Source organism: Capricornis sumatraensis, chromosome 17 (genome assembly GCF_032405125.1).
Source record: "Capricornis sumatraensis isolate serow.1 chromosome 17, serow.2, whole genome shotgun sequence".
Classification (NCBI taxonomy): Eukaryota; Metazoa; Chordata; class Mammalia; order Artiodactyla; family Bovidae; genus Capricornis; species Capricornis sumatraensis.
The window spans coordinates 77,207,348-77,219,202 of record NC_091085.1 but is presented as its reverse complement, the minus strand read 5'-3'; the positions used below and the strand labels follow the sequence as shown (position 1 = coordinate 77,219,202).

The 11,855-nt window shown below is 48.9% G+C and overlaps 1 pseudogene and 1 gene segment (V, D, J or C); one reads left to right on the top strand and one right to left on the bottom strand.

Moving 5' to 3' along the window:
- Positions 1-1,491: 1,491 nt before the first annotated feature.
- LOC138093584 (immunoglobulin lambda variable 1-40-like) lies at positions 1,492-2,752 on the bottom strand. The segment is given in 3 exon segments: positions 1,492-1,593; positions 2,269-2,597; positions 2,707-2,752. Coding segments are annotated over 3 exon segments (477 nt in total).
- Positions 2,753-3,770: 1,018 nt separating this feature from the next.
- Positions 3,771-10,322, top strand: LOC138093583 (adenylosuccinate synthetase isozyme 2-like; annotated as a pseudogene).
- Positions 10,323-11,855: the final 1,533 nt, after the last annotated feature.

The window sequence follows — 11,855 nt, the reverse complement described above, 5'->3', positions numbered from 1 at the left end:
CTTCCTGGTCCCCACAGTGGGCTGGGCTGCCCCAGGCCTCCTGTTCTGCCCCTGCCTCTGCCAGAGGAGGGGCTGCCATGCAAATAGGGGTCCACCCAGGGCCCACCCAGCCCATCTCTCAGCCCTGATGCTGGAGCTCAGCTCACAGCCCAGACTCAGGGGGTGGAGGGGAGTTCCCTCTTGGGAGCCCCTGGAGGAAGCACCTGCTGAGACCACATGACAGGGGACTCTGCAGCCGGAGAGGACACACTACTGAGTACCCCCAGGGGTGCACGCCCCGCCCGCAGCCCAGCTCCCGGAGTGAGCGATGCTCTCTGAGCAGCCATGCAGGGTCCCCAGGGCAGTCCCACAGCGCCCCCGCTGGTCACACGTGGGAAATAAAAGCAAAAAAGAACCTCCAGAATTAAGGAGGTAAAATGCAAACTTCTCTAGGAAGATGCATCTGTGAGCTAGTAGAGGAAACAAGCAAGATTAATTTCCTTAGAAAAATATGGAAATTTTACTATGGAATTAGTCCACAAAAAGACATAACATGTATTTCCTCACCTGAAAAATGTAACAAACTCGAGCTGCTACATTGTTCTAATTGATTTGCATTGTAGGCATGTCTTTTTTAAAAACATTGAAAAAAGATGCAATATTTCCTAGTTTTTTGAGAATTCGTTAAACATTTGTACATGTACCCGAAAAATTTATAAGAGGAAATATTACAAGCCACTAACAGTAAGTATTGATCAAAATGTTCTAATCAGAAAGTTAACAAAAAATTCAAAATTGAAGAACTAGATACTGATACCAAATGTTATTTTTCCCATCTACAAGTTGTATTTTATATTAAGACATCTTGAAAATAAATTTAGAAGCAAGAATAAAATGAATGTAAAAATAGAAACACCTAGACACAACTGTAGCACTGCTAGCACATGCTCATTTACATACACGTAATTTTGTGCAGGAGGACTCAATGTCTCCATTACTTAGGAAAATTAAGGGACCAAAATGATGCTAATCAATGTAAAGTAAAAGTACGGTTTTGTGTTCAGATGAGATGTTCTTGTAACTTGGCTATTTAATAAAATTCATATGATTATTTTCTTTTCTCAACCCGTGTTTGCGAGATTCATCTCATATCAAACAAAATGTTCATACTGAATCCTTTTCCTATTGTTCCAATGCATGGATGCTTGTGTAGGAAAAAGAGGGAAACAGGTGGAGGGAGGAACTGGTAAAGGACAGAGCCGTCAGGACCCCCTTGAAGGAGGGTGAGAAGGCGACAGGAAGCATGGATGCCCCACGCCCTGTGCCCAGGTGCCAGGAGCACAAGGCAGGGCAAAGGCCTCCAAACCCACATCCCGTCACTCTCCCTAAAGGACAGTCTTGGTTCAGGAGTGAGGACACGAAGGGAGGGGTCCAGGTGGTGGAGGAGGGCCCCCAGGACCCTGCTCTTGAGACGAAGTTGTTGACATGGAGAAAGTCCCTCCCCTGGGTCTCTCACCCTCTGTCCAGGTATCGCTGGAGGTCAAGTTTACTGACATTTCTGTTGTGTAATTTCCCATCTATCCGAGCCTGGACCTCAGGTCTAGGCACTGACCCCTGGACAGAGGAGCAGGAAGTGAGAGGCAAGACTGTTGCTCACAGCTGAGAGCTCTCATGTCCCCTGGGGCCCAGGTGCAGGAAAGTCACTCTCCAGTGAGCATCCTGCTCCCCACGTGGGCAAAGGCCAGTGGAGGAGGTTCCCAGGCTGCCTGGCCAGGAGCCTGGAGGCCTGGCTGAGCCTGAGAGGCTGTCACAGGGAAGGCAGGAGCAGCAGCCTGGGCCTCAGCTCAGCCCAGTGACGGCCGAGGAGCCTGACCGCCAGACTTGAGGCCAGGGACCCGAACAGGGACCCCCCGCGTCCACTACCAGCCTCAGAGAGGAGAGCTGCTGGGCCCAGGTCACATACTGGACGCTCTGACGAGTCCAGAGTCAGACAGAACTGTACTGTGTTCCGCTCGTTCTGACCCGACCCATCATGGACTCTGACCCCAGGGCACCTGCCCCTGGCACTGGGGATTTCTCCTCAAGCTGAGAAAATCAGACAGTGTGTTGCTGCCAAGGAAAGCTGGAGAAGGGGTGACTTAAGAAAGATGTGAACAGCTTTTTCTGGACCTAGTTCCGTGGTGTAACTGAGCAAAGTCTTAGGCCAAACAGACGAAGCGGCTGCCTTTGCAGAGGATGTTTCTGCCCCCAGAGCCCCGACTCTGAGAGGACAGCAGGTTTTGGTCTCACTTCCCCCTTGACCTGGAGCACTGTGAGACTATTAAGACTGAGGTCAGCAGACACACAGTAATAATCGGCCTCGTCCTCAGCCTGGAGCGAAGTGATGGTCAGGGTGCCTGTGTTGCCAGACTTGGTGCCAGAGAATCGGTCGGGGACCCCCGAGGGTCGTTTGTTACTATCATAGATCAGGGTTTTGGGGGCCGATCCTTGGAGCTGTTGGTACCAGCTCACACCCAATATTCCAATGTTGCTGCTTCCAGAGCAGGAGATGGTCACCGTCTGGCTCAGGGACCCGGACACGGAGGGCGGCTGAGTCAGCACAGCCTGGGCCCAGGATCCTGGAAGGGGGAGAGACAGAGATGGTGACTCTGCGGTCCAGACACAAGATCAGAGAGCAGGGCCTGTGAGTCTTCCCAGGGCCCATCCCCTGTCCCCGCATCCAGTCACCTGTGCAGAGAGTGCCCAGGGTGAGGAGCAGAGAGGACCAGGCCATGGTGGACACGGTCAGGGCGTCCTGCCGTCTGAGGCCCCAGAGCTGAGCAGAGCGTCCCCACGCCGCTCCTGCCCTCTTCATAGCCTGAGAGGGGGCGGGGCCTCGCATGCAAATGACCGTCCTCCCCACCCCACACCCAGCTCACTGACCCCCCCAGCTCTGTGACCCCACACTGCTCTCTGATTCCCCCCCCCAGCTCTCTGACCCCCGCCCCAGCTCTCTGACCCCCCAGCTCTCTGACCTCCCCCCCCAGCTCTCTGACCCCTCCCCAGCTCTCTGCCCCCCAGCTCTCTGACCGCCCCCCCCAGCTCTCTGACCCCCCAGCTCTGTGACCCCTCCCTGGGCCCTGGTTCCTGTCCGCGTGCCTGAGGGGGGCAGGGTGTGGACTGGGGCGAGGCTGTGGGGGCCCAGGGCCGGGAGGTCCCATCCAGGAGCCCTGAGCACTGGTTGCCTGGCAGTGCCAGGGCCTGGGCCCAGCTCTCACCCCACTAACCAGCTCAGGAATGGCCCTCGCGCGCCCCCTGGTGTCCAGGCCCGGACACGCTCCCTGTGCCCTGGAGAGCGGAGCCCTCAGGGACAGCTCCTGCCCCTGCCCTGGGCACTGTCCCCGCCTCAGAGCCAGTTCAGGGGCCTCCTCTGTGTCCGCTGTGACCTCAGGCCCCTGCGTGCTCCCCTGAGGCCCCTCAGGCCGAGTCTGTCCACGTCTCGCTGGGCTGCTCGGGGTCAGGACGGAGAGGGCTTCAGGGGCACAGGTTCCTCTCCATCAGGATCAGGTCAGGGCAGCGCTGGCCCCGGGGAGGCCCGTCCCCTTCTGGGCAGGATAGCGGGTCCCTCCCCTGTGGGTCCCCTCCCTGGTGGCCGGAGCCCTGCTTCCTCTGTGCGTCCCCTCAGCCGTGAGGAGGAGGGGGCTCTTCTCTGTCGAGGTGGGAAGGTGTAGGGGGAGAGGCCTGGGGTGGGACCCTTGTTCCTAAACACCTGGATCTTTACTGTGTGCAAACCTTTCCACACTCTGGACAACATGCCCATGTCCTGTCTTATGAAGCGACCCCTCCTGGGCGTCTCTCCTGCAGGCACAGGGCACAGGCTGCAGGGAGCAGGCCTGGTGGTGCTCCCGTCCGTTTTCAGTGAGACTCTGAAGGGCCTGAGCAGCGTGTGTCCCCAGGGAGCCTGATATGTGGTGGCTGTTAGGATGAATTATTCCAAACATTGGTCCAAGAAGATACAGTGCAGGGAAAGTTTGGTTGGACAAGAGGCCCTACTACAGTTTGCCCCGCACTGAATCTGTGTGCTACACTGCAGGTGTGTGACTTTGAGATTCCTAACAAGCATTTATTTCTTCATTATCTGGGTGCTGGCTGAGTTGTGGCTTGTGGGATCTAGTTCCCCAAACAAGGATGGAACCAGGCTGACTGCACTGGGATCGTGGAGTCTTAGCCACTGGACCACCTGGGAATTCCCTGAGACAGTAAATGTGTGAAAATATGTTAATGGATTTGTGAACATTTTAAGGTCATTACTTTAAATACATGCATCAATTTAACTGAAGGTCAATCTATGTTTATTTCAATTTTTCATTGATGAGTCACATATCAGAAATATAATTCTTTGTAAGGTTTTAATTAAGAAAAGATTAAATAAATGACACAGGACAGATCTTTTGAAATTTTTTATTAAGAAGTAAAACTTGATTTTTACACAGATATTTGCATTATTAATTTTTTGGAGTCTGAGTGAAGCAGAGCAGGGACCAGCCTCTTTCTGCCACTGATAGCATCTCCACTGGGGGATTTTTATTTCTGATTAGGAAGATGTGAAGACCTCTAAGACCTTTTAGAACTAACACCCAAAAAAGATATCCTTTTCATTATAGAGGACTGGAATGCAAAAGTAGGAAGTCAAGAAACACCTGGAGTAACAGGCAAATTTAGCCTTGGACTACAGAATGAAGCAGGGCAAAGGCCCATAGGGTTTTGCCAAGAGAACACACTGGTCATAGCAAACACCCTCTTCCAACAACACAAGCAAAGACTCTACACATGGACATCACCAGATGGTCAACACCAAAATCAGATTGATTATATTCTTTGCAGCCAAAGATGGAGAAGCTCTATACAGTCAGCAAAAACAAGACCAGGAGCTGACTGTGGCTCAGATCATGAACGCCTTATTGCCAAATTCATACTTAAATTGAAGAAAGTAGGGAAAATGACTAGACCATTCAGGTATGACCTAAATCAAATCCCTTATGATTATACAGTGGAAGTGAGAAATAGATTTAAGGGACTAGATCTGATAGATAGAATGCCTGATGAACCATGGACAGAGGTTCATGACATTATACAGGAGACAGGGATCAAGACCATCCCCAAGAAAAACAAATGCAAAAAAGCAAAATGGCTGTCTGGGGAGGCCTTACAAATAGCTATGAAAAGAAGAGAGGCGAAAAGCAAAGGAGAAAAGGAAAGATATAAGCATCTGAATGCAGAGTTCCAAAGAATAGCAAGAAGAGATAAGAAAGCCTTCCCCAGTGATCAATGCAAAGAAACAGAGGAAAACAATAGAATGGGAAAGACTAGAGATCTCTTCAAGAAAATTAGAGATACCAGGGAACATTTCATGCAAAGATGGGCTCCATAAAGGACAGAAATGGTATGGTCCTAACAGAAGCAGAAGATATTAAGAAGAGGTGGCAGAAGAACTGTACAAAAAAGATCTTCACGACCCAGATAATCACGATGGCGTGATCACTCATCTAGAGCAAGGCATCCTTGAATATGAAGTCAAGTGGGCCTTAGAAGCATCACTACGAACAAAGCTAGTGGAGGTGATGGAATTCTAGTTGAGCTATTTCGAATCCTAAAAAATGATGCTGTGAAAGTGCTGCACTCAATATGCCAGCAAATTTGGAAAACTCAGCAGTGGCCACAAGACTGGAAAAGGTCAGTTTTCATTCCAATGCCAAAGAATGCTCAAACTACCCCACAACTACACTCATCTCACACGCTAGTAAAGTAATGCTCAGTAAAGTAAAGCCAGGCTTCAGAATATGTGAACTGTGAACTTCCAGATGTTCAAGCTAGTGTTAGAACAGGCAGAGGAACCAGAGATCAAATCGCCAACATCCGCTGGATCATGGAAAAAGCAAGAGAGTTCCAGGAAAACATCTATTTCTGCTTGATTGACTATGCCAAAGCCTTTGACTGTGTGGATCACAATCAACTGTGAAAAATTCTGAAAGAGATGGGAATACCAGACCACCTGACCTGCCTCTTGAGAAACCTGTATGCAGGTCAGGAAGCAACAGTTAGAACTGGACATGGAACAACAGACTGGTTCCAAATAGGAAAAGGAGTACATCAAGGCTGTATATTGTCACCCTGCTTATTTAACTTCTATACAGAGTACATCATGAGAAATGCTGGACTGGAGGAAGCACAAGCTGGAATCAAGATTGCTGGGAGAAATATCAATAACCTGAGATATGTAGATGACACCACCCTTATGGCAGAAAGCGAAGAAGAACTAAAGAGCCTCTTGATGAAAGTGAAAGAGGAGAGTGAAAAAGCTGGCTGAAAGCTCAACATTCAGAAAACGAAGATCATGGCATCTGATCCCATCACTTCTTGGAAAATAGATCGGGAAACAATGACAGACTTTATTTTGGGGGGCTCCAAAATCACTGAAGATGGTGATTGCAGCCATGAAGTTAAAAGAGGCTTACTCTTTGGAAGGAAAGTTATGACCAACCTAGATAGTATATTCAAAAGCAGAGACATTACTTTGCCGACTAAGGTCCGTCTAGTCAAGGTTATGGTTTTTTCAGTGGTCATGTATGGATGTGAGAGTTGGGCTATAAGGAAAGCTGAGTGCTGAAGAATTGATGCTTTTGAACTGTGGTGTTGGAGAAGACTCTTGAGAGTCCTTTGGACTGCAAGGAGATCCAACCAGTCCATCCTAAAGGAAATCAGTCCTGAGTGTTCATTGGAAGGACGGATGCTAAAGCTGAAATTCCAATCCTTCGGCCACCTGATGCAAAGAACTAACTCATTTGGAAAAGACCCTGATGCTGGGAAAGATTGAAGGTGGGAGGAGAAGAGGAGGACAGAGGATGAGATGGTTGGATGGCATCACCGATTCAATGAACACGAGTTTGAGTAAACTCCGGAAGTTGGTGATGGACAGGGAGGCCTGGCGTGCTGCAGTCCATGGGGTCGCAATGAGTCAGACACAACTGAGCAACTGAATTGAACTGAACTGAACTGAACTGAGGAACATGTGTGTCAAAACATGGTAGTCTGAGCAATCAGAGCCGTGGGTAGGTCTGAGATATGAGATGAGGGCAGTACATGACAGGTCAGACCTGTTGTTCTCAGGAAACTCAGAAGTGACCACAGGAGGCTAACCAGAGTGAGAGCAGAGCAGCAGTGATGGCCGCGGCAGGGAGGACACAGGGACGCGGTGCCTGTTCAGCCTTGCACAGTCTGAAGCACCTGGTAAACACCAGTGTTTTGGTGACAGTAGCAGTTACAATCAGCCTCATCCTGAGTCTGCAGCCCAGAGATGAGCAGGAGCTCTGTGTTGGCCGAGGCAGCCTTGGATCCAGAGAAGTGACTGGGGACCCTGGAGCCCTGGGGCTTACCCGAGTCTGACTTGAACATCAGGAGGTCCTGGGGAGGGCTCCCTGGCTTCTGCTGGAAACAGGACATTTGGTAGCTACCAACACTGTAGCCACTGCTCAGAGTGCAGGTGAGTCTGGCTGATGCTCCCGGAGACGCAGAGAGGGAGGCCGGCTGAGTCAGCAGAGGCTGGGAGAGGGAACCTGCAGACACAGACACAGGGGAGACAGGGCAGGAGCTGCAGGAAAGAGTCCCAGAGTCTGCGCCCCAGGGGCTGATGAGGCTGGGGGCTGAGCCCTGGTGCCCGGGGCCCGTGCCTACCTGTGCAGAGAGAGAGGAGACCAGCAGGAGAGGAGTCCAGGCCATGGTGCTCACAGGACCCTGGTCCCCACAGTGGGCTGGGCTGCCTCAGGCCTCCTTTTCTCCCCCTGACTCTGAGAGGAGGACTGCCATGCAAATAGGGGTCCACCCAGGGCCCGCCCAGCCCATCTCTCAGCCCTGATGCTGGAGCTCAGTTCACAGCCCAGACTCAGGGGGTGGAGGGGAGTTCCCTCTTGGGAGCCCGTGGAGGAAGCACCTGCCAAGACCACACAGGTCCCTGCTCACGGGTCTCTGCAGTCAGAGAGGACACACTGCTGAGTCCCCCCAGGAGCACAGGCCCTGCCTCCAGCCCAGCTCCTGGAGGGCTCCCTGAGCAGCTGTGCAGGAACCCAGGGCAGTCCCACAGTGCCCGCTGCTGGCAACATGTGGGCAAAACATGCATAAAAAGGGAATGAAGTTCAGTTTTCTAAGAAGGTACATTTGTTCTAGTAGAGACAATAAGTAAACAGATGAAGATGCTTAGAAGAAACAGAATATTTTGTCATGAAATTACTCCACAAAAAGACATACTGTATCCTTATTTAGTGTAAATATCTAACAAACTTCAGGAGTCATATGCTTCCCATACATTGGATTTGTATTTTTTTAAGCCTTGAAAAAGATGTAAAAGTTGTGTTTCTCTGAGAAAGCAGTTAAAGTGTTTTACATAAAACCCATAGATAAAGCACATAAGAGGGAAATTTATCCCACTTCCCTTGTTTTCCTGTGTTTAAGGATCTGCCTGTCGATGGAGGGGACGTGGTCACAGTGCCGAAGCCAGGAAGCTCCCACATTCTGCAGAGCAACTCAGCAGGAAAGCCGAACTGCTGAAGCTCCATCCCCCAGAACTGGTGCTCTGCAACAAGAGAATCCACGCCAATGAGAAGCCAGTGCACTGTGATGAAGAGCGGCCGCGCCCCCCACAACCCAAGAGCCCAGGAGCAGTGAAGACCCCGCACAGCCATCAGTCAACCAATCAAGTGTAAGAAACAACCTGACCACCAAACCAGCAGAAGGGGACATTACAGACCACCGTTGTAAACAGTGATCCAAGTCCTCTCGACAAAATGAAATGTTAGAAAAGTAGAAAAATCCCAATCTCAGGTTAAGACATTCTCAGTGGTACCAAATGTTATTGTTTTGAATATATGTTATATTTTATATGAAGACTCTCAAACATAAATTTACAGAGCAATCCAGTTCACACACTCCCAGTCGCCCCCGAACCCTTCGGGCTCTTCTCGTGTCTCTGGAGCCTGGGCGTTTGCCGAGACTAACCTGGGGGCATCCTCCTTGTCCAAGGCGACCGAGGCCGCCCCAGGGAGCAGCCTGGGGGGAACCTGGTGACCCTGGCACTTGGCGGGCAGTGGGACCACGAAGGCAAGGGGAAGGTGCTGATCTGCTGGCGCAGGATGCCAGCATACTGTGCCACTGCCAGGGAGGAAGTAACGCTGGCCTCAACAGTTGCGCATTCTGTGCAGGGTGACTTTCGTCTTTCACCCAGTGAACAACTCAGGCTCCCAGTGGAGCCTGAATGTTACTGCATTCATTGGAAATGATGTGGTAATTCACCTACCTGGATTGTGTGAGGAAGCAGAAAAAAAATGTTCCAAAAGGGAAAGGTCTGGAAGGCTGGTCAAAGGCTTCTCATACCTGACAGAGCTCATCCTGGAACAACAGAGAGGAGAACAAGCAGGAAAAAGTTGGGGTACCACAGAAAGGGCATTCTCCCTGTTTATTCTTGCCAAAAGGACCAGAGTGGACTTAGGATATGTGATCTTGTTTCTGACTTTGATGGCTTTTCTGAGAGGTTCCAAGTTCTGGCTAACCACTACAAATCTATATACCCCACTTCGGAAATAGACATTGAAGATGAATTCCAAAAACTCAAGGGTTATATGGAAAGGGTGAGACCAACTGTGAGATATATGGAGTTTATTTCCTATGTCGGGCTTTCAAGGAAACACCATCGAAGAAAATCTTGTGAAGGTGCAATTGCAGCATTGCTAGCTATTGATTTTGAAAGCCATCCTTTCGTCACCTCTTTGAGCTGTACGGTGGAGGTGTTTGTACCGGCTTGGGTAAGCCCCCTTAAAATGCCGAGAAGTGTATGGAGTTGTGAAAGCTTATAGAACTAGAGCTGGGATTGGTCCCTTTCCTACAGAGCAAGACAATGAAATTGGAGAATTATTACAAATAAGGGGTAGAGAGTTTGGTGTAACTACAGGGAGGGAAAGAACACGTGTCTGGTTGGACCTTGTTTTGATTAAATATGCTCATATGATTAATGGATTTCCTGCATCGGTACTTAAAACTTTTGATATTTTGGATATATTTATGGAAATCAGAGTTGAAGTGGCATACAAGTTAGATGGTGAGGTTATAACTCATTTCCCAGTAAACCAAGAACTCTTAAATAAATGGATTTAAATATAAGACCCTCCAGAATGGAACACACAGATATGGAATGCAAGGACATTTAAGGAACTACCTATTAATGCCCAGAATTGTTTGATTTATTGAAGATGAAGTTCAATTTCCAGTTAAATAGATTTGCTTAGATAAATCCAGAGTCTATGATTCAACTCTTTTAAGGATTTCCAGTAATACAAGAAGCATTCCTGGAGAGGTGGGGAAAGGACTTTCTTAAATATTTCATTGATGATCTACGAATTCTAAGAATAAAGACACTGAAATGAGGTTTAGGCCCTACAGTCGCTTCCAGTCTTTCAAGATGGATGACTGGTGTGGAGATACGCTTTGGCAATTTGGCAATTTCCTTGGCTGGCATAATTGGCAAAATATTTGTTGCTCCTCCTGCTCATGGTGCCATATTTTCTTTTAATTTTAATAATAATATAATCAATATTGTTTGAAATCTAAAATAGAATTACTTTCAAAAATGAAGTTTTCCTTCATTATTGTTGTGTGTTCATAGGTTTTATCTCTATTGAAAAGTAAGAATAATTAATGCAGTTTGCATAGATAGTTTTACATTCTGATCATTCAATTCTGTCACTGTAACCTTTGTTGTTTGAAAAAATGATGAGAGGAATGCTGTAAATGTTTGTAGTGATATAAATTCTGTTTAAATTTTGAACTGTTCATTTTCCTTTGAGACCACTGCAAATTTGACCTTTGGTGGTAGGCGTGTGTTATACTCAAGGGTCCTTTAATTTGTACAAAACACAAAATGTGTTTCTCTCTGTGAATTATTTAACACATTGAACATTTAATTAAATGTGAAAAGGAAAAAACTATTCCCTAGAATAACTATCGCAATGTTTAAAAAAACTTAGTCATTAAAAGACCTGTTTGATAAATAAATTTAACACCAATAATAGCAAACACTACATCATACTGAAACACCTGGACATCTTAGTAACATCCTAGCACACACTGAACACACACACCTAACTCCACACGGGTCGCCCTACAGAGCCTCTGCCCACAGCTTCGTCTCCTCCTTTGCACAGACACTCCGAGGATCCACCCTCTCCTTAGAGACACCTTCTGGTTCTCAGCTTCCAGCAGCCTCTCCCCAACACAGACTCGGCTAAGACCTCACATGGACCAGGAGGTGGGAACCGAATCTGAACTATTGGGTACAGACCAGGAGTTCTGGGGGATGGGCCTCATGGGGATGAGGGTCCCCATCATGGAGGAAGGTTTCAGAGAGCCCTGAGTGGTTTCCCCACTGGTTGGCCCACCACCCATTCTGAGACTCGGCATTTTGGCCCGTGCTGGTCACGGACACCTCCTCTAACCTCTGGGATATCCTAGCTCCCATTCAGAGTGGCCCACTGTTCAGCTGAGGGGCATTTCTAGGTCCACCCTGGGCACAGGGATATGCTTACATTGAGACTCTTGTCTCCTTGGAAACTGACCTTGTCCCAAAATGTGCATCTCTGTTAGCTGTGGCCCCACAGTCCAGTGCAATCCTACGTGTATGTGAAAGGACAGTGAAAGAGGGCAGCAGAACACTCGAGTGGTGACATGGGGTACTCTGTGAGCCATACGTTCAGGGTGAGGACAGGAGCTCAGTATTCAGGGTCACCTGCCATTGGTCTGAATTCCCCTGTGAGCAGCACGGCTGCCATCCCAGTTGAACACAAACAGTCAGCCAC